A 23,847-nucleotide genomic window follows, 5' to 3' on the forward strand; every position below is an offset into this window, starting at 1 on the left:
CCACCAGGGAAGCCCCTGTTCTTTTTTTTTTTAATCCTATACACCACGCCTAACAGAATCCTGGAATATAGTGGTGAGTGAATGGTTGTAAGAAAAACGAAGTTCCAGCTGGGCACTGTACCATAGTTGGATTCAACCATGGGAAAGATGGTCATTATTGAGATAGAAGTTGCCTAAACTGTCTCCCTCTCCTCCCCTGACAAAGTTCAAATACAATGTTGTAAGTCAACTTTTCTACTCCTCTCATCCTCTTAAGTGAGACAACTTCTCCTGTGGTTGCTTAGACCGAAGGAAAAGGCATGCAGGAGCATAGTTCTCTCACTTAAAAGAATGTCATCTCCAGTTGCAACCAGTCATGACTTCTGGATAAAACCCAGTTGCCTCCGTTCAATCAGAATGATTTCCTTCCACAGATACTCTTTGTTGTGCCCCATCCACAAATCAATGTTTAATCAATTTCAGCCATTTCTTCCAAATACACCGCAACCCCGTTTGCTCAATCTACCAGAGGCTTGGTTTTTGTGAGTCACAGACAAATTAGGCCCTTCTTGTTTTTTTCTCTGATATCAGTGCAGTAATGTGCTCAGAGAATTCAACCAGGATTAGGCATGATCTTCCCTTTATGAAGCCAATCTGAGTGCCCTGCGCAGTAGGGGGGCCCTCTAGGAGTGGAAACAGCCCCTTTCAGGAGCAGCTTTGCGATGCGTGGGCATTTGGACAGATGGCCCATTTTCTTGTGAAAGAAGCATGTATCCCACAAGCTATCAACACCCAACAGCTTCAGTAAATAAGGTTTGATAATAAGAAACCAATTCAAGAGGAGCTCAGATGTTTGCTGTGCTGTGTCTGAACACCCTATGTGTCAGGAGCCCAGCTGCATTCTGTAGACCACCTAGTCTGGTCGTGGTGAGGATGGTATTTGTTCACACATGTCCCCTTTTGTCTGTTCTAGGCAAGAGCATGATACATTCGGCAACTGCCCTCTGAAAGCCAAGGCTTTGTCTCTGACAGGAATCGTGAAACAGGTTTCTTAAGAAGTGCCTGTTCACCTGTGTTTAGATTCTGAATCGTGGGAAGATCCAGGAGATGCTCAGGGAAAAAAAGTCTGTTGAGGTTATGGAGACTTTTCAAAGGACAGTTTCCCCCTTTCAAGTGGTTTGAATAAAAGAAGAATTCTTGAAAACTGTTATAGAATATTGGACTAGATGGAACCTTGAAAGATTTTTATTTACTCCTTCTCTGTTAGCTTTCCTTCTAAGACCTAAGAATGTGTTCTATTTTAGAAATCCTCCAAGGAATGGAATTTTCCATAACCTTTCCCCTGTTAGCCATTTTTTTAACTCCTACGAAAGCCTTCCATCAGAAAATTCTTGATCGTTCATATGACCCCTAATGCTCACTGCTGCAGCCAAAACCTGGTTTTCCTATGCCTTATATTCTGCTGCTCATATCTGCCACAGAAGGGACCCATCACAGCTGAAGTCCATTATGAGATCACTTCTTGACTTCTTCTCTAGGCTAAATAATGAGAGATTTTCCCTCCTCTTTTTGTAGGTCATATTTTTCAACTATTTAATGAATTTTATTGTTGAAAATTTGATTGGGGATTTCCTATGTCTGAAAATGCATTAGGTCTTGAACTCTGTAGCCCTAATACTCCTCCCTGCTAGCTCTTTTTTTTTTTTAACATCTTTATTGGAGTATAATTGCTTTACAGTAGTGTGTTAGTTTCCGCTTTATGAAAAAGTGAATCGACTATACATATACATATATCCCCATATCTCCTCCCTCTCGCGTCTCCCTCCCACCCTCCCTATCCCACCCCTCTTAGAACTGCTCTTGCTGCATCCCATAGGTTTTGGGTCATGTTTTCATTGTCATTTGTTTCTAGGTATATTTTGATTTCCTCTTTGATTTCTTCAGTGATTTCTTGTTTATTTAGTAGTGTATTGTTTACCTTCCATGTATTTGTATTTTTTACAGATTTTTTTCCTGTAATTGATATCTAGTCTCATAGCATTGTGGTCAGAAAAGATACTTGATATGATTTCAAATTTCTTAAATTTACCAAGGCTTGATTTGTGACCCAAGATATGATCTATCCTGGAGAATGTTCCATGAGCACTTGAGAAGAAAGTGTATTCTGTTGTTTTTGGATGGAATGTCCTATAAATATCAATTAAGTCCATCTTGTTTAATGTGTCATTTAAAGCTTGTGTTTCCTAATTGATTTTCATTTTGGAAGCTCTGTCCATTGGTGAAAGTGGGGTGTTAAAGTCCCCTACTATGATTGTGTTAGTGTCGATTTCCCCTTTTATGGCTGTTAGCATTTGCCTTATGTATTGAGGTGCTCCTATGTTGGGTGCATAAATATTTACAGTTGTTATATCTTCTTGGGTTGATCCCTTGATCATTATGTCATGTCCTTCTTTGTCTCTTGTAATAGTGTTTATTTTAAGCTCTATTTTGTCTGATATGAGAATTGCTACTCCAGCTTTCTTTTGATTTCCATTTGCATGGAATATCTTTTTCCATCCCCTCACTTTCAGTCTGTACTTGTCCCTAGGTCCGAAGTGAGTCTCTTGTAGACAGCATATATACGGGTCTGTTTTTCTGTATCCATTCAGCCAGTCTATGTCTTTTGGTTGGGGCATTTAATCCATTTACATTTAAGGTAATACCGATATGTATGTTCCTATTACCATTTTCTTAATTGTTTTGGGTTTGGTTTTGTAGCTCTTTTCCTTGTCTTGTGTTTGCTGGCTAGAGAAGTTCCTTTAGCATTTGTTGTAAAGGTGGTGTGGTTGTGCTGAATTCTCTTAGCTTTTGCTTGTCTGTAAAGGTTTTAATTTCTCCATCGAATCTGGGTGAGATCCTTGCTGGGTAGAGTCATCTTGGTTGTAAGTTTTCCCCTTTCATCACTTTAAATATGTCCTGCTACTCCCTTCTGGCTTGCAGAGTTTCTGCTGAAAGATCAGCTGTTAACCTTATGGGAATTCCCTTGTATGTTATTTGTTGTTTTTCCCTTGCTGCTTTTAATATTTTTTCTTTGTATTTAATTTTTGATAGTTTGATTAACCCGTGTCTTGGCATGTTTCTCCTTGGTTTTATCCTGTATGGGACTCTCTGACCATCCTGGACTTGATTAACTATTTCCTTTCCCACTTAAGGAAGTTTTCAACTGTAATCTTTTCAAATATTTTCTGATTCCCTTTCTTTTTCTCTTCTTCTCTGGGACCGCTATAATTCGAATGTTGGTGTGTTTAATGTTGTCCCAGAGGTCTCTGAGACTGTCCTCAATTCTTTTCATTCTTTTTTCTTTATTCTCCTCTGCAGTAGTTATTTCCACTGCTTTATCTTCCAGGTCACTCAGCCATTTTTCTGCCTCAGTTTTCTATTATTGATTCCTTCTAGAGAATTTTTCATTTCATTTATTGTGGTGTTCATCATTGTTTGTTTGCTCTTTAGTTCTTCTAGGTCCTTGTTAAACGTTTCTTTTATTTTCTCCATTCTATTTCCCAGGTTTGGATCATCTTTACTATCATTACTCTGAATTCTTTTTCAGGTAGACTGCCTATTTCCTCTTCATTTGTTTGGTCTGGTGGGTTGTTACCTTGTTCCTTCATCTGCTGCGTGTTTCTCTGTCTTCTCATTTTGCTTAACTTACTGTGTTTTGGGGTCTCGTTTTTGCAGGTTGCAGGTTCATACTTCCCGTTGTTTTTGGTGTCTACCCCCAGTGGGGGACGTTGGTTCAGTGGGTTGTGTAGGCTTCCTGGTGGAGGGGACTGGTGCCTGTGTTCTGGAGGATGAGGCTGGATCTTGTCTTTCTGATGGGCAGGACCGTGTCCAGTGGTGTGTTTTGGGGTGTCTGTGACCTTATTATGATTTTGGCAGCCTCTTTGCTAATGAGTGGGGTTGTGTTCCTGTCTTGCTAATTGTTTGGCATAGGGTGTCCAGCCCTGTAGCTGCTGGTTGTTGAGTGGAGCTGGGTCTTAGCGTTGAGATGGAGCTCTCTGGGAGAGCTTTTGCCATTTGATATTACGTGTAACTGGGAGGTCTCTGGTTGACCAGTATTCTGAACTCGGCTCTCACACCTCAGAGGCACAGGCCTGACACCCCACCGGAGCATCAAGAGTCTGTCAGCCACATGGCTCAGAATAAAAGGGAGAGAAAAAGAAAAAGAAAGAAAAGAAGGAAGAGAAAGAAAGAAAGAAAGAAAAAGAAAGAAAGAAAGGAAGGAAGGAAGGAAGGAAGGAAGAAGGGAGGGAGGGACGAAGGAAGGAAGGAAGGAAAGAAAGAAAGAAAGAGAAAAGAAAGAGAGAAAAGAAAGAAAAGAAAGTTTTTGAAATAAAAAATATTTTTAAAAAATAACATAATTAAAAAGTAATAAAAAAAAGAAGGAAAGAAGAGAGCAACCAAACCAAAAAACAAATCCACTGATGATAACAAGCAGTAGAAACTATACTAAAAAAAAAACAAACAAAACGGACAGACAGAACCCTAGGACAATTGGTAAAAGCAAAGCTGTACAGACAAAATCACACAAATAAACATACACATACACACTCACAAAAAGAGAAAAAGGAAAAAAATGTATATATAATGTTGCTCCCAAAGTCCACTGCCTCAATTTGGAATGAATCATTGTCTCTTCAGGTATTCCACAGATGCAGGTACATCAAGTTGATTGTGGAGATTTAATCCACTGCTCCCGAGGCTGCTGGGAGAGATTTCCCTTTCTCTTCTTTGTTTGCACAGCTCCTGGGGTTCAGCTTTGGATTTGTCCCCGCCTCTGCATGTAGGTCGCCTGAGGGCATCTGTTCTTCACTCAGACAGGACCGGGTTAAAGGAGAAGCTGATTAGCAGGCTCTGGCTCACTCAGGCCAAGGGGAGGGAGGGCTATAGAAGGCAGGATGAGACTGCGGCAACAGAGGCCAGCATGACGTTGCACCAGCCTGAGGCACGCTGTGTGTTCTCCCGGGGAAGTTGTCTCTGGATCACGGGACCCTGGCAGTGGCGGGCTGCACAGGCTCCCTGGAAGGGAGGTGTGAATAGTGACCTGTGCTCTCACACAGGCTTCTTGGTGGCAGCAGCAGCAGCCTTAGCATCTCATGCCCATCTCTGGGGTCCACGCTGATAGCCGCACATTGCACCCATCTCTGGAGCTCATTTAGGCGGTGCTCTGAATTCCCTCTCCTCATGCACCCTGGTACAATGGTCTTTTGCCTCTTCGGCAGGTCCAGACTTTTTCTCGGACTCCCTCCCGACTAGCTGTGGTGCACTAGCCCCCTTCAGGCTGTGTTCATGCAGCCAACCCCAGTCCTCTCCCTGGGATCTGACCTCGGAAGCCCAAGCCTCAGCTCCCAGCCCCGCCGGCCCCGGCAGGTGAGCAGACAAGCCTCTCGGGCTGGTGAGTGCTCTTCGGCTGCAATCCTCTGTGCGGGAATGTCTCCGCTTTGCCCTCTGCACCCCTGCTCCTGCGCTCTCCTCCGCGGCTCTGAAGCTTCCCCCTCCACCACCCACAGTCTCCGCCCGTGAAGGGGCTTCCTAGTGTGTGGAAACTTTTCCTCCTTCACAGCTCCCTCCCAGTGGTACAGGTCCCATCCTTATTCTTTGGTCCATTTTTTTCTTTTCTCTTTTGCCCTACCCACGTACGTGGGGAGTTTCTTGCCTTTTGGGAGGTCTGAGGTCTTCTGCCAGCGTTCAGTAGGTGTTCTGTTCTTCTACATGTAAATGTATTTCTGATGTATTTGGGGGGAGCAAGGCGATCTCCACGTTTCTCTCCTCCGCCATGAAGGTCTCTCCTGCTAGCTCTTAAAATAAACCAAATAAAATGAGACGAAAAGAATGAAGCAGCTGCAAACAAAACAAAACATCACAAAAGCAAAAAATAAAACCACCAGGTAGTTGTCTTTCTGGTTTATGATTGAGCAAGACATTTATAAGATGAAGCATGCTTCAAAGGAAGTGACCATCTCGTTTATTGAAGATTGATCAACAAGAACTTGGTCAGGTTTAGATAAATACGTATACAGCTCACAATTTAAAATGCAGACTGTGAAAAGCTAGGCATGCTGAGAAGGTAAGGATGAGCCAATACTAGCCCTTTATTAGTACAGTTGGCCCTCTGAGTCTGTGGGTTTCGCCTTCACAGAATCAACCAATTGCAGATTGAAAACATTTGGAAAAAAATTCCAGAAAGTTCCAAAAATCCACACTTGAATTTATTGCAAGCCAGCAACTATTTACATAGCATTTACATTGTACTAGGCATTATAAATAATCTAGAGATGATTTAAAATATATGAGAGTTTGTGCATAAGTTAAATGCATATACTACACCATTTTATGTAAGGAACTTGAACATCCATGGATTTTGGTATTTGCTGGGGGGCCCTGTAACCAAACACTCTGAATATATTGAGGGAAGGATGACTGTGTTATCTGCTACATATCTATAACTTCTAGTTAACATGGGCCTTTGGGGACCATTGAGCTGTTATATTGCAATAGCTTTCAATATGCTGCTCGATACAACTATTTTAGATTTTACAATTATGTTTTCTCTCTAGTTGGTTTTTAGGAAGGGATACAACCTTTTTCATGTTTTAGTAACAAAATTATGATTTTAAGTAAATGTAGACATTTTCCATATTTTTCTTTGCTTTGCAACAGTTGAAATAGTATGAGATAAATCTGACCTTTAATGTTTGCTTGAACTCACTTAAAAAACTACCTTTGATAACTCTTGCTATTGTTCAGTATAGCATTCATTCAAAAGACTTTAGCATGTATGTACAATCTAAAGAAGAAGAATGAAAAGTTTACATGTGTTCTCACTCAGTTTCAGAGATAGAATGCTACCAGTGCCTTAGAAGCCCGCTGTGTGCCCCTCTACGATGATTTCCCCCTCTCTGCCCTAACCCCATCTGATATAAATGATATCCTGATTTTGGTTTACCATTACTTTGCTTTTTCTTCATAGTTTTATCATCTCTGTATGCATTGCTAAAGATTATATTACTTAGCTCACTGAATTTTGAAATTTGTACTATGGAATCATGCTCTTCTATTTCTTTTGTGATTTGTTCTTTTTCTTTCATATTTCTGTTTTTATATTCATTTATACATATTTATATATGTAGCTCTAGGTAATTTTAACTACTTTATCATATTCCATTGTATGACTGTACCATAGTTTACCCCTGTTACTGCTGATAGACATTTGGGTTGGTTGTAGTTTTGAGGCCTTATGCTTGTTTCTATATGACCATTTTGGTACACGTCTCCAAGAGCCCAATTGCCAGAATTCTTCTAAATTGCACCTAAAGTGAAATTGTTGGGCTGTGAGATGTAGTCATCCTAAAAGGATATGCCCAATTGTTTTCCTAAATGATTTTAACAATTTTCTGCTCCTGCCAGCAGTGGATGAGAATTCCTGTTGCTCAGCATCCTTGCCACAACTTCATATTGTCAGGTTTAAAACTTTTTACCAATTAGATAGGTGCAAAGTGATATCGAGGATTTAATTTACGTTTCCCTGATCAATAATGAGTTTGGTCACTTCAAATGCTTGATGGCTGTTCATAAGTTCTTTTCTGTGAAATGCCTTTTACATGAATTCTGAGAAAAGTCTTTGTCTGATTGGTTAAATATCTGGGCTGTATCAGGGTCTGGTTCTATTGAGTACTCTATTTCCTGATAAAAATTCTTTTTATTTCTTGCTTATTTTATAACTCACAATTTTTTATTGGGAGCTGGATATCATCTATAAGAGAACAGTAGAGCCTGAGGTGAGCAGTGTACATGCTCAAAAATGAGGACACCTCTTCTATCAAGCCATTAGTGTGAGGCTGGTACAGTCCATCTGTTTAGAGTTGAGCTAGGTTTGGATTGTATCATTTCTATTCTTGCTTTTGGTGCTCACATACTTCAGGCTGCTGCTGCTAGTCTGTTTTTAGTGTAGGGGTTGGGTTGTCAGAGCAGTTTTCCCAGTGCCTTGCTTCACCCTCAGCTTTCAGCAGTCTCTGTATGCCTGCACCACAGAAGGGGTCTCTATATCCCCTTGCCCTTCCCTTGTTACTCACTGGAGGCTCCTGGCAGGGACAGGATGGTTTCTTGGTGCTTCTGCCCCTCAGTCTTAGCCAGGCTTTATGTGCCTGAGATCAAGAGTGGGGCTTTCTCATTTGTTTATTTTTTGTTTTTATTTTCATTACTCTAGGAGGTGGATCAAAAAAGATGTTACTGTGATTTATGTCAAAGAATATTCTGCCTGTGTTTTCCTCTAAGAGTTTTATAGCGTCCAGCCTTACATTTAGGTCTTTGATCCATTTTTAGTTTATTTTTGTGTATGGTGTTAGAGATTGTTCTAGTTTAATTTTTCTACATGTAGCTGTCCAGTTTTCCCAGCACCACTTATTGAAGAGACTGTCTTTTCTCCATTGTATATTCTCGCCTCCTTTGTCATAGATTAGTTGACCATAGGTGCGTGAGTTTATTTCTGGGCTTTCTATCCTGTTCCATTGATCTATATTTCTGTTTTTATGCCAGTACCATACTGTTTTGATTACGGTACTTTGTAGTATAGTCTGAAGTCAGGGAGGCTGATTCCTCCAGCTCCGTTTTTCTTTCTCAGGATTGCTTTGACTATTCTTTAATGAAAATAAAAACAAAAATAAACAAATGGGACCTAATTAAACTTAAAAGCTTCTGCACAGCAAAGGAAACCATAAACAAAATGAAAAGACAGCCCACAGAATTGGAGAAAATATTTGCAAATGAAGCGACCGACAAGGGATTAATCTCCAAAATATACAAACAGCTCATGCAGCTCTATGTCAAAAATCAAACCACCGAATGAAAAAATGGGCAGAAGATCTAAATAGAAATGTCTCCAAAGAAGACATGGCCAAAAAGCACATAAAAAGATGCTCAACATCACTAATTATCAGAGAAATTAAAATCAAAACTACAATGAGGTATTACCTCACAAGGTCAGAATGATCATCATCAAAAGTCTATAAACAATAAATGCTGGAGAGAGTGTGGAGAACAGGGACCCCTCCTACACTGTTGGTGGGAATGTAAATTGTTACAACCACTATGGAGAACAGTATGGAGGTTCCTTAAAAAACTAAAAATAGAACTACCATACGACCCAGCACTCCCAATCCTGGGCATATATCTGGAGAAAACCATAATATGAAAGAATACATGCACCCCGATGTTCACTGCAGCACTGTTTACGATAGCCAAGACATGGAAGCAACCTAAATGTCCGTTGACAAAGGAATGGATAAAGAAGATGTGGCACATATATACAATGGGATATTACTCAGCCATAAAAAAAATGAATTAATACCATTTGCAGCAATATGGATGGACCTAGAGATTATCATACTAAATGAAGTAAGTCAGACAGAGAAAGACAAATATCATATGATATCGCTTATATGTGGAATCTAAAAAAATGGTACCAATGAACTTATTTACAAAACAAAAATAGAGTCACAGATGTAGAAGACAAACTTATGGTTACCCGGAGGTGGGGGAGGGAGGGTAAACTGGGAGATTGGGATTTACATATACACACTACTATATATAAAATAGATAACTAGTAAGGACCTACTGTATAGCACAGGGAACTCTGCACAATACTCTGTAATGGCCTATATGGGAAGAGAATCCAGAAAAGAGTGGATATATGTATATGTATAACTGATGCACTTTGCTGTACAGTAGAAACTAACACAACATTGTAAATCAACTAGACTCCTATAAATATTGTTTTTTAATTAAAAATAAAAGAGTGGGGCTTTCTCAGCATTTCTGCTCCTCCCCCTGTGAAAGCCAAACTCTGCCATGAGTCATGGGGATGCGTACCTCGTCCCTTACCCAGGGGCAGCAGAACTCTTTACATCAGTGCAGAATTCTGGGCGTGGGCAAGTCTCCTGCCCTCCTGGAGACAGGTGTCAGTGTAGGGTGGGAGTGCAGTTTCTACCCTTTTTCCTGTAGCCGCCAGCCTTTGCCTAGTACTGCCCTGCAGGGCAGTTTTCTGCCTCTCCCCCAGGGGGAGATAGCCTCGGCTTCGTATGAGAGAAGCGTCCCAGAAGTAGGTGTATTTGCTGCCTGCTCCCGACAGCACCCAGTCATATGTATCCCTGCACCACGAGGTGGGCTCTCTTAGGGCTTCTGCCCTGCTCTTTATTTCCTGTGAGCCCATGATGGAAGTTTGTGGAAAAGATCTAGAAAATAGGTACCTAGAGCCCTTATGTGGGAGGTTCCCAGGGATTCTAAACTCTCATCTTAACACACACTCAACCCTTTAAGAATTTGTTAACATTTCAGTTGTCTTCATTCTTGCTTTTATGACTGTGGCCTCTCCCCCCTGTCGCTGCTAAAGTCAGCCAGTTCATGTGTCCCACCTCTCCTTTGATGAGCACGTTATCCTCTGCAATTCAGTTCCTCTGGTTGAATTACAATCTCAGATCTCTGATGGGCCTAAAAAAGTTATGACTTTCTAGATTATCCAGATTTCTCTTATTGTTAGGGTAGGGGCAGAATTCTCCTGTGGCTGTCTACACCTTAGGAGGAAGCTGACTGATTTTTCCTCTCCCTGCCACTACCCTCTCTATTCCCTTCCTCTGCCTTATTTTTCTTCATAATACTTAAAACTATCATTACGTTATATTTATTTATTGCCTGTCTCCCTCACCAGAATATAAATTCCATTAAGGCAGAATATTTGCTTGTTTTGTCCATTTCTGTATCTCTGGCACATAAGAGAAACTCAGTAGAAGCTGTTGAATAAATGCATGCATAAATGCCCAAGACCATGACATTTTCTCCAGGATCTTGTATTAGCTTGTTTTCATAAGAATGTACTTCTTCTGATGCTGTTCTCTTTCCCTTGTTCTGCGATATTTTTCATATGTCCCATTTCGATTGTGTTCTTATTTATCTTTTAATCAAGCAAATCTGTTTGCCTTCAGTATCTCCATATGCCCCAATAACAACGAAGCGGGGGCTTGTCCTCGGGCTGCTCTCTGTCTACCTTTGATTTAGTGTATCTTTGCTCTCAGACCCACAGCTGGCCTGCAGGTGTTTCTGTGCTGCTGCCAGTCTGATTCTTCATCCTCGCAGGCTGTCATCCAGTGCATCTCTGCCCTACTGCAGAAGTTCCCCCCACCCCCAAGACCTGAGCCTTTGGTGGTCAGGGCTAATGTGTGCCTCACAAATAGCAAACTCTGTATTTCAGAGCATCGGTGTTCCCTTTCTGCCTTCCTGTTTGTTTTGTTGTGGCTGCTCCTGGCTCTTGCTGTTGTTTGAATAGTTTTTACTCTTTACTGCATTTGGAAGAGATGGTGGTGAGATGGAAGCTGGAGGGCAGGGGATTGGTCAGTGCTCTGCCTGCCTCGGGGAGCAGCGCATAAGGAGGGTAGATGGGGGGGCACCCCACTTCTCTGTTGGTTCCAGGCCATGTTATTGCTCTAAGGGCTGCACATCTGGCAGCAGAACCGGTGCATTCCCTTATCTTTTATAACGTGATCCTTTTTCATAAATCTGGAGTTTACTGTGTCTCTGAGTTGTCTGTTTTTGTTTTGTTTGCTTAACTGAGATCCAAATATGTTACAAGTAATGTTCATCTCTGCCTGACCCTTTGTTATGTTTTTCTGGGTTATCCTTTGTGAGGCTGCATTACAGCATGCTAGCCAGACACCCTGTTGAATGAGACCTCCTGCGCTACTACTTTCGAGGTTTAGGTTGAAGCTTTTATGATTAGGAAAATTCAAGTTCGTTAAATACGCTACTGAATTAGAAGTAGCTTCTTGTCATCACCTAGTCTTTAAATCAGTTTATATTAAAATTACTACTATCCCATGGTAACCCCCAATATATTCTGGTTTTGTAAAAAAAAAAAAAGTAAAACAAACTCTCTTCCATATCACTGTGCCAAAGACCTCATCCTATGGGATTATCATTTAGTTTCCTATCATCAAACCATTTCCATCTTTTCACTGTTAGTTTAAGTAATAATTCTGGATTAGAGAACAGAGATATTTCAGAAAACATAAAGAAATATAATTGTAAGACAACCTCAGTTATTCTGAAGGAAATCTGAAGGTTAAAACAGTAGCTGCCTTGATTTAATTACTCATGTGTTATCTGAGAAAAAGTTGATTAAAACAGATTTTGACACTTTTTATCCATTGGAACTTTAACTTCATTGGGAAAATGGTCCTGAGGGTGGTGACAATGTTGACTAATTGGCTTGTTCATCCCACATGGGATTACACCACTTTTTGAATCAGAATTTCCTGCTATTGCAACACATTTTTTTCTTTTGTTTTTTTTTCCTTAGAAACAATCCATTTGGGTTCATTACATGGCCATTTGTTAGTCTGGGGCATTGTACTTGTATATGACTACAATGAAGTAGTAAGCTGGGTCTGCCTGTATATACAGAGTCAGTGGGAGATCCTGCAGCTGCTCAGGGAACGAGGCAGTGCAAGGGGTCACCCTGATATTTTAAACCCAAAATCCTACTTTCCCGAAGTCCTGGGGCATTTTCCTGTTAATCATCAAGAAGATTTGTTCAACTTCGGTTTATTTATTTACTGTATGCTGTATGTAGAATCAATCTGTTGAGCTTGATTTTTTTAAGCTTTTTTATTGAAGTGTAATATTCTCAGAGAACATGCACAAATCCTAAGCGTATAACAAGATGAACTTTTACCAACTGAGTGCACCTGTGTAACCAGTACCCAGAAAAAAGAACGTGACCAGCACCTGGTCAGGAAACAGAACATGACCAGCACCCAGCAGCTCGACTCGTGTCCTCGTCCTGTCACTACCCCTCCTTACCATGGGTAACCACTCTCCTGTTTTGCTTGTTTTTCTATCTTACATAAATGGGATTATACACGATGTATTATTTCTTTCATTTTTCATTATGTTTATGAGATTCGTGTATTTATTGTGTATTGATTGTATCTGTTCATTCACACTGCTGCGCAGCGTTCCATTGGTCAGTACAACACACTATTCATTCTGCTGTTGACAGGCATTTGAGTAGTTTTCTTTGCGGGGGAGATGGGAGTTATTATGAATACTCTCTGAACGTTCTAGTATATCCCTTCTGGTGAAAGCATTCATATGCATCCATTCCTGTTGGAGTGTACCTGGGAGTGGAATTGCTAGGTCCTAAGGTGTTTGTATGTTCAGATTTAGTAGATAAGCCAGTTTTCCAGAGTGGTTGTAAGTATTTATACTCACACTTGATGTATGAGAGTTCCAGTTGCTCCACCTCCTCACCAATACTTTGTCTTTTTCATTTTAGCTATTCCAGTGGATATGTACTGAATGTGGTTTAATTTATATTTCCTTGATGATAATGAACCTGAGCAACTTTTAATATGATTATTAGTAATTTGTATTGATATATCCTTTTTTTGTGAATTGTCTGTGCAAGTTTTTTGCCCATTTTTCTATCATTTGACTCTCTTTTTGTTACTGTTTCATAGAAGTTCTTTATATAATCTGGATATGGGACCTCTGTTGAAATATTTATGGTAAATATTTTCTCTTCTGTGGGTTGCCTTTTCATTCCTGTAATGGAGTCTTTTGATGAACAAATATTCCTAATATTTTTAAAGTCCAATTTATTATTTTTTCTTTTATGGTTTGCACTTTTTTGTCCAGTTTAAGAAATCTTTGCCTACTCTAAGTTGACAAAGCTGTTCTATGCTTTCCTCTAATATCTTTATTTAAATTTGTAATTCATCTGACTTGACATTCATATACTACATGATTTAGAGATCAAGACACATACTTGCCATGTGGATATCCTATTAACCCAGCATCATTTTACTTGGTTTTTAACTTGTTTAAAATATGTCCATACATGGGGAGGGGAAAAGGGTAAGCTGTGACGAAGTGAGAGAGTGGCATTGACATATATACACTACCAAATGTCAAATAGATAGCTAGTGGGAAGCAGCTGCATAGCACAGGGAGACCAGCTCGGTGCCTTGTGACCACCTAGACGGGTGGGATAGGGAGGGTGGGAGGGAGACGCAAGAGGGAGGGGATATGGGGCTATATGTATACGTATAGCTGATTCACTTTGTTATACAGCAGCAACTAACACAACAATGTAAAGCAATTATACTCTAATAAAGATGTTAAAAAATAAAAATTAAAACGAAACAAAACAAAAAATAAAAAAATAAAATATGTCCATAAAATTTAGTTTCACTGAAATATTTTTTATATTTTCCTGGAGAGAATTACTAATGATTCTTGAAAAAATTTAAACCTATGGTGATGTAAAATTTATAATATAATCAACAGATTTATTTAACACATAAATTGAGATATTTCTTAAAGGTTCTTCTGTTTAATTAGACTCTAGTTTGTAACTCCAGCATACTTATTTATTCAACACCAGAGTGATTCATAATGCACAAAGCACAATAATTAAAAATAAATAAATTATTCTCACTTTTTCATTAGAATTCAATTCAACACATGTTTATTATTTGTCTGCTAGAATTTGGGACAGTTGAGAATATGGTTGAAGTTTTGAGCTCCATTTTTATGTCATTTAGGTTTTAAGCCATATAATAAAGTTGTCAAACATCTGTCAGTAATAAACCATTTTTCTTTAGTATTCAAAATTATATTAATAAAGAGAAGTACAAGGTGAGAAGTTTTATTACTATTAAGATGACCTTACACTGCTATACCAAGTTTTCCACTAGTAATGACACACATCTTTTAAAAAGTAAAAATAGAAAATATGCAAGTTTCATTTATATATTTGGAATGCCTATGACTGCTTCTTCTTTGATGTCATTTCTGCTCAGTTTTTTTTTTTTCTCTTTTTATTATTCTAGGTTGTACTGGTCAGTGGACATCTGGACAGCTGGGATGTTGGGCAGGGTGCGATGGATGATGGTGGAGGAGCCTTTATATCATGGGAAGCGCTCTCGCTTATTAAAGATCTTGGTAAGTATTTAGTAACTCATTAACCAACGTGTGAGAGTGTTAGTGGTGACATGTTTAACTCAATACACAGAACGCTCAACAGATTAGTTATTATGCCATGTTTAAAGATCCTCCTGAGGTCTGTATGTTTTTTGTCAGTTGATTCCCAGAAAAAAAACTAATTTGTCCCCTTAAAGAAAGAAATTTTTATTCAAGTGTCCACCAGACAGCCAAAGGATCAAATATGATCAGCCACGGGGGAAAATGAACAAGCAAATAAAACTGTAGCAAATGCAACCACATCAGCTAGAGATTGTGTAAGGAAACCATAACTGAGTGGAAAGAAAAATCAGCAGCTCCCCCACTTCCTTTTCCTTGTTTGTCTTTAAAGACATCATCAGGCTGTTAGGATAGCTTTACTGCAGTCGTCTTTCCATGATAGAAGTCAAGGAGCCAAAGTAGGCCTGAAGGGATGGTGCTTTTGGCCACAATAAGGAATCTAGGATGAAAAATTGGACCTTCCAGGTTAACCTAGACATGGGACAGGCATCAAAAGGAAAGACTAATTGTGAAAACAGTTTATTTTGATGACCCTATTTACAAACAAAAAACACGCATTTCCTCTTTGTGTGCTGGTCAAAAGGTGGATTTTGAGCGAGGTTAGAAATAATGAAACAGGCTGAAATGAGACTTCCGTGTCTGAATCAAACCAGTGGTGGTTTTGAAAATGCCTCATCAGCAGAACGTTTTATATTGTAACTGTGGAGCAACCTTGGTTTCAGATGTAGTAAAGATCAGAACATGCCTTTTGGTGAAGGTGTTCCATTGCTTACTTAAGTACACATGTGTTTAAATTCATGCATTTCCTCTGGCTTTTAATGAACCCTTCTAATCCTAAATCAGCCCATTAAATAATTGTTCATCTTAACTAGACTGCTGACATTGTCTTGGTCGAGGCAAATATTTGGTGTATCATTTTGCTTTATGTCTTACTTGTGTTTTAAAAATGGAGAAATGGGAAGGTGATTGTGCATGTTTTTAACTTCTGAAGAGGCCGGTGTCTCTCAACCTTGGCATTATTGACACTTGGGGCCGGATAATTCTTTGTTGTGAGGTGGGTCCCGTACGTTGTAGAATGTTTAGCTGCATCCCTGGCCTCTACCTACTAGATGCCAGTAACACCTTTCTCCCCCAGCCCCTAAGCTGTGACAACCAAAAATGTCTCCAGACATTGCCAAATGTCTCCGGCAGGTTGTGGGCGGAAAGGGTGGCACGTAAAATTGACCCACTAAAAGAAGCTATTAAAAATTTTCTAGGAGACCTGAATACAGGGTCGTTTTTTAAAAAATGAAACAAACTAATTGGAAAACTTACATTGTATATACTTATACTTTTAGCATCATTACCATACTGAGCAGCTACTATGTGAAAGCATTTTGTAAAAGTTGGGCATACAGAGAGGTTTAAAGTATGTCCTCTGTTCTTAAGACCCTTAGAACATAGTTGAAGACATACATATGCACCTACACACATAGTTATCAATAAAGATATAATGTCAAGTCTGCTTTTAGAATTGGGTAAGGTTTGAGAGAGAGAAATTGCCCAGCAAATAAAATCGAAAAACACTCATTCCTTCAGAGGAGATCTGGGAGACTCCATATGTGAATGCTCTCCTCCGCTAACCTTAAAAAAAATATTCCCTTGGCTATCTGTTCTCTCTGTCCTTAACTTCATTCCAGAATGAAGTGGGTTCTAGAGACGAGGCAGGCAAATATCCAGCAGTTTCCTCTTTACCGGGCACAGATATTTATTTTAGAAGTTAATTTTATTCCCAGGTGTTCCAACCAGCTTGACAGGAGGCAGAGTGGAGTGTAAAAAGAGACCTGGACCCACCTCAATTAGATTTTTAGGTCCCTCTGTGCCACAAACTACATTTTTGGCCTCGGGCAGGTCACCTGAACTCTCTGGACTTCGTTTTCTTCACCTCTGTTCAACTGTTAGCTTCCAGAGTATTTTTATCTGCTCTAGATTGGCATAAAAATTGTGTCTCCTCTACGCTTTGAACCTTACTTCTTTAGTACTCAGCATGGGACCCTAAATCACTGTTAATTGAGTTGAATTCAATTGCATGAATAAATGTCAAACACCACGCAAAGGTGAATTGAGTATCTTTCTCCAGCTCTGAAAGTATACTGACTTCAGTTGCCTTTGATAGCTAGTAATCAGTCTCGTTCAATTCAGGACTTAACTCTCCTATAGATTTCTGAACACCTATGTAAACACATGAATTCAACTCTAAAATAAAGACTAATATTTCTTTTGAGTAGGTGTTAAGAGGCAGCATGGCATACTGTTAAAAAAACACTCTGGAGCCAGAGTGCGTGGGTCTATCTCATAAGGTAGCTCTGAAAATTAAATAATCTATTCACATAATATACTTAAAATAGTGCCTAACCCAACCCAGATACACAATAAATTTTAACTATAATTATTTAATAAGCATGATCTGACAGTACCATATTTTTTTAAACCCCACACCAGCTTTGCCTCCTAACTTAATATGTTAATTGTACTGATGTAACTCTAGGGCCAGCTGCTATTGTATCCCTAAATATCCTTTCCTTTACTATTTAAGTCACCATCTCTTGTATGATGGAAATCCACTGACCCCTTCACCATTTTCCACTTTCGTACTAAATTTTCAAGAGTCTAAATTTCTCCTGGCCACTTCCTGCTTAAGTTGAAGGCCTAGAATCCGTGCTGTACCTCATAGCCTATGATTGCACCCACGGAGTCTTACTCTTTAATTTTAAAATTAAAATTAGATTGTGGATTTCTGTTTGTAGATTGTGTATGTCTTTTAATATGAAGAACTATGTCTAACGTGTCACATATGCCTTCTAGATGAAAATTAACGGTATACTTGAATAAGAAATAGCACTTTGGGCTAGAGGCCAAGAAATGGGTTCATAATTATATTACTTAATTACATTGACCCCAAACTGTTTAGTTGGTAAAATATGAAAGCTCTATGGGCAATCTCTTTTTCCAAGAAAAGTGAGATTCCTTCTGGCTGCTACTCCTTGGACAATATGTCATGCAGAATGCATGTCAAAATCCCTCAGTGGGGCTTGTTAATTGGAAGTGTTGGTCCAGTGGAACTTTCTGATATTTAGAAGTATTGTTCGAAGATTCATCCTTCATGTCTCTTCTCCTTTGTTCACTTCTTTCACTACTTTTATAGATTCACTCTTTTGCCCAAGCCATCAGCTAAAACCATATTCAGTTAATCTAACAGAAGAGATATTTGTGCTTTGCAAATATAACCAGTCATTCCTGAGTAACTGTCAACAGAAGGCTATTTGCTGTGAAATGCCATTGAATACTTTTTTGTGTTTGTGGTTTACTGGACTTGAAAGTGTTTATTTGAAATGTCATTTCCTGGAATGTTCTGGTGTCAGTGGACAAAGCCAATGGCCAAAGATCTTATGCTTCAAAATGTTCATTTGGCACTTGAATAATAAACCACCATCCATCCCCAAATTCTTCCAACTTTACCATTTTCCATGAAGTTAGAATTTTAAGTTTTCAGGCCTAAACAAACGGGAAAAGTAATTAACAGTACTACCTGGTTGTTGAAATGTTGGATATGTGTGAAACATCTTTTTAGAGAAATTTAAACGTGAGCATCTTGACTGTGATTTTTATACAGCTTTAAGTCTGTGTGTTAGAAAAATATTTTATTTATATATTTCTTCACTCATTCACTCAACAAATATTTACTGTGTACTGATTGCATGTCAGTTGCCAGATACCTGGTAACAGAGAGGAATGAGACTGGTCCTTGAAGTCTTAGAAGTAGGAGAGACATTTAATTCAAAACTTGCAATGAAATTGTTGTAAGCTCTTTAATTGAAATATGTGCACATTACTCCGGGTAATTGAAATATGTGCAAATTACTTCGGGCACCTGGTAAAGGGAGAGACCAGCATGGCTTGGCTGGGTCAGGGCGCCTTCACAAAAGTGATATTTGAGGTTTCTTTTATAAAGATAAATAGAATTTCCTGAAGCAAAAGGGGCACAATGAAGAATTCCCAGCAGATTATAGAGCTTCCAGTCCTGTGTATCATTAAAAATGAGGAGAAAACTGTTGACAGTAACAGTCATGGGATTGAGGGGGAAGAGAGGGTTCGCGGAATTGCAGGAGATACTCTTTTTACCTGATATATAATATTAGATTTTTGTGTAGTAAGCATGTGTTACTTTAGTAATTAAGAAAAAACTCTCAAAAGCCAAAAAAAAAAAAAAAAAAAATTCTTGGTCTTGCCATCGCCATAAACACTCTGTTAACAGGAACTACAGAGCCAGAGGTAGGAAGTAGGAAGAGTCATGCAGGAGTCACCAATGCCCAGAAGTACACCAGGCAACACAACCAAATGCGTGCTAAGGCTTTGGTAGGGTTAGAGTTTTATGTAGCCATTTCTAATGCACTGGGTTCCCTGTCAGAGGTGGGGATCCATCCAGGAAGAGGGTTTTCTTCTCCCAGGCCCTGGTCAAGCCTCCCTTGGAAATGTCTCAGGAAGTCCAATCCAGAATAACTGAGTGAGGGAAATGAAAAACTTCTAAGAAATAGAAACCTAACGGATAGAGCTAGAGCTAGAGCCTGAAGCCAACTTGGGACTAGCCCAGATCTAGAAAGGAGGTTCCATTAGAAAGGACCTCCTCTTGTGGTCAAATAAGTTTGGGAAACTCTCTCTTGGTAATTTCTTTTTTTCTTTTTTAACATCTTTATTGGAGTATAATTGCTTTACAGTGGTGTGTTAGTTTCTGCTTTATAGCAAAGTGAATCAGCTATACATATACATATGTCCCCATATCTCTTCCCTCTTGCATCTCCCTCCCTCCCACCCTCCCTATGCCACCCCTCTAGGTGGTCACAAACCACCGAGCTGATCTCCCTGTGCTATGCGGCTGCTTCCCACTAGCTATCTATTTTACGTTTGGTAGTGTATATATGTCCATGCCACTCTCTCACTTCGTCCCAGCTTCCCCTTCCCCCTCCCCATATCCTCAAGTCCATGCTCTAGTAGGTCTGTGTCTTTATTCCCGTCTTACCCCTAGGTACTTCATGACCTTTTTTTTTTTCTTTCTTAGATTCCATATATCTGTGTTAGCATACGGTATTTGTTTTTCTCTTTCTGACTTAACTTCACCCTGTATGACAGACTCTAGGTCCATCCACCTCACTACAAATAACTCAATTTCGTTTCTTTTTATGGCTGAGTAATATTCCATTGTATATATGTGCCACATCTTCTTTATCCATTCATCTGTTGATGGACACTTAGGTTGCTTCCATGTCCTGGTAATTTCTTTATTCATCAAAAAACATTTGTTGGGAAAGTGATTCCATGACTCAAGTGTGCTTTGGGAAACATTGCTCTGGGGCACTACTGGTGTTGGCAGAATTGAGGAAGAATCCAAGAATGCTTGCTGAGGTATACTTCATGGAACTGAGTACAAATGGCCTTGGATTTATTTTCATTCTAGATTTTCTAGGCTGTCTTTGGGCTCTTGCGATTGCCAGAATATTGACAAGATAGAGCCATGTAATGGTTCCTTAACTGGCATGGTGGAGATTATTCTTATATTATAAGAATATTCCTGAAGAGCATCTGTACCCACCCAAGTGCAAACTTTACCCAACAAATAACTTCATTTCTGTACTATCTAAGCCTATTTTATTAAGATAAATGTAGTATTATTGGAAATGTTTAACATATACTAAAGGCTCTCTCTGCCAGGTTTTTCTGTGGCCCCCAATGCACTAGAATTTGGTAGGATTTATGTTTTCTAGAAGGACTTTTGATCTTAAAACATTCCACAAACTCTTCCCTGCTCCCTTTTTGGATGCACTTCCTCCACAATTATTTTGTGAACACAAGAAGGGAGTCTTACATCCCCGGGAAAGGTTTCCTATTAAAATCACCTCAATACATTTAGGAAATAATATGTCCGCTTCTGGAACTGTCCAAGAAATTAACTTGTTTCAAGTCTTAGAAAAAAATGTTTTCTCCAACATTAAATTTTATTTTTATTAATTTGAATTTTAATTTGTAGATGGTTGTTTGCCTTTTTTTTCTGAACAAATTTTGGTCTTGACTCTTTATAATTATATTTAGTGTTGCAAATACCTAGAGCAATGGAAGAATTAGAAACTAAGAATTTGCTTGCTTTTTCTCTTTTTTCCTAACTCCTAAAAGTAGGTTTATAGTCAGGGGGCATTTTTAGCTCCTTCTCATGGTCTTTAGAGGATGATATTCTCATTTTTTATTTAAATATGTTATTTCCTCTAGTGGCAAGGTAGGTAGTGTCTGGCTTTACCTTAAGACCTGTGGCAGATACATATTTTTTCAGCTGGGAATTGCTGAGACCTTTTCTTGAAGTTTGAACACATTCTAAGTCTCACTAAAACACTTTGCATCTTTATATCTCATTCAGCTAACATAGACATTTCCAGTGGTGTGTGTAAAAAGACAAACTGTGTGTAGATTGTTCTTCCAAATATGTCATGAGATAAAGTAAGGCTTGTTACAAATGAATCACTTAGAATGTGTTCTACCTTTTAGTTTGGACGTGGTAGGGGAGATTCTGTAGTCCTTTCAAAGCCTTAAACTACATGAATATTGCTGTTACTATTTTATCATGTAGTTAAAATATACCATTTCTGTGTCAAAGGAGACAAGACCCAGGCCCGGTGGCATTCAGCCTTGCGATTCATTCCTTCCTGTCTGACAGAATCTGGAGAGGGGGCGGATGAATGTTGCCAGAGGAAGGGTCTCAGGGGCCCCTCTGTCCATAGCGTGCTCAGCTTCCTCCCCGACATCTGCTTTGATTTGGCCCGTATGCCTTAGAAAGTTAAGAAATGTGGTGTTGGTAAAGGAAAAGGAAGCCTTAAAAGTTGCTACTACTGGGCTTCCCTGGTGGCGCAGTGGTTGAGAGTCCGCCTGCCAATGCAGGCGACACGGGTTCATGCCCCGGTCCGGGAAGATCCCACGTGCCGCGGAGCGGCTGGGCCCGTGAGCCGTGGCCGCTGAGCCTGCGCGTCCGGAGCCTGTGCTCCGCAACGGGAGAGGCCACAGCAGGGAGAGGCCCGCGTACAGCAAAAAAAAAAAAAAAAAAGGTTGCTACTAATTATCCTGGAGAAGAATGGCTATGTAAAGACTTAATAATGGTATCCACAGTGCCCCAGTGGGTTTCTTTCCACTCAAGAATGGGATCCATATAAGTCCAGAGCAGGGCTGCCTCGAAAATGTAGGCTACCTCATGAGAACTGTATCATCACAGTACTGTGCAACTTGGCTCACAAGGAGATCTCCTATTTCAATAATAAATATTGAACGCCTGCTTCATGTCCGGCTAATAAAATGGGTAAGACGCAGATCATTCCATCAAAGAGCTCACAGTCAGGCATCTATAGCTTCACATGGGTGGGAAGCAGGAGAAGAAAGCACACGATTAGAGCTCATGAAGGTACATAATTTGAGGAGTGGAGGATGTTTTCGTAAACCTAGAGCCATAGGTGAATGAGGAGTGGTGAGAATTTAGCAGATGAGGGTCAGTTTGTAAAGGGCATTGGACACGAAGCTGAACTTCAGAGCTGGTGCTATAGGCAGTAGGAGCCGTTGAAGATTTTAAGCATGAGATTGACTTCTTCTAAAGATACTGGCTAGGCTATCCGTTTAACTTGTAAGGAAGTGGGATGAATAGAATGGAGACACAGGAAAGTGGAGTGGGGAGATTCCAGCTGTACAGAGCCTGAAGAACCACAGTTTTGGAGTTACTAAGCAAATTTTATTTGCCATGTGGCTGACAAGCCAGATAAATATACCAAAGGGGAAGTGACGGGGTTTCCAAGGATGCTGTGTTCTTCGCCTACACACTTCGCTGCATCATGCTAATGCTGCCTTTTGCAAGAGCTGTGGTCTGCTCAGCTTAGAATAAATTCTGTTCCAGTAAATGTGCCGAAAAACAAAGGTCTGCAGACAAAAAAACAAGAAAGTATATTGTGAACATCTGACTGGAACTTTATGGTTAACTGGATTTTTTCAATGGTCCTGGGAGATAAGGATTTAGTTTAGTTCATTTTTAGGCACCACCAGCCCTGTGAACATCCCCAAAAGCAAGCTCTAGAAATGGAGAGTTTCTACTGGATGTGTGACGGAAATCATAAGCTAAATAAAGTATTACATGAAGTTGACTGTTGTCAAATTACTTATTTGTAATCCTGCTAATGCCATCCTCATATTGGAGAAATCATCAGTGATGAACTCAGCCCATGTTCTTGCTTGACACCGGCATCTCCAGATTGTACCATGTGACTCAGATCTCACGGACTTTTTAACCGATGAACTCCTACTTCCTTAACCCCTAAATAACTCAAAACCTGTAGGCAAACGAGAGGTAGCATGGATAGTAGAATAGCATACACTCCATGTTAGAGTATCTTGGGTTCAAATCCTTCTATGCTACTTAGTATTATGTTGTACAAACTATTTAACCTTTTAAATCTCAGTTTCTTCTTCCTTTCAATGGCAACAATTTATCTTGAATTGTTATAGGATGATTTGAAATAATTTAGGCAGTGTCTGGTCCCCACTAGATCATCAGTAATAATAACTCTTATTATTAGGTGTTAATTGCCAAAACAACAAGGGTGAATATTCCAGCAGGGGGTATAATCTCAGGATCGACCTTGTCTCTCAAGGCTTGATGTCTGTATCTCTTTGCACAGTTGGGCTTGTTCAAGGCCATCCCTAAAGCAGAGAAGCCTTCATAATAAAAGAACGGTAGCTGGT

At 39.7% G+C, this 23,847-nt stretch overlaps 1 protein-coding gene across 1 annotated transcript in view; it reads left to right on the plus strand.

Moving 5' to 3' along the window:
• The window catches only part of CPQ (carboxypeptidase Q), a 454,642-nt gene that overhangs the window by 282,247 nt on the left and 148,548 nt on the right, over positions 1-23,847 (plus strand). Inside the window, exon 5 of the mRNA XM_027131464.1 lies at positions 14,898-15,009. Within this exon, the coding sequence (XP_026987265.1) occupies positions 14,898-15,009 (112 nt within the window). The remainder of the gene's footprint in view (positions 1-14,897; positions 15,010-23,847) is intronic.

Source organism: Aethalodelphis obliquidens, unplaced genomic scaffold, assembly GCF_003676395.1.
Source record: "Aethalodelphis obliquidens isolate GAN/ISIS:26980383/991018 unplaced genomic scaffold, ASM367639v1 scaffold39, whole genome shotgun sequence".
NCBI lineage: Eukaryota > Metazoa > Chordata > Mammalia > Artiodactyla > Delphinidae > Aethalodelphis > Aethalodelphis obliquidens.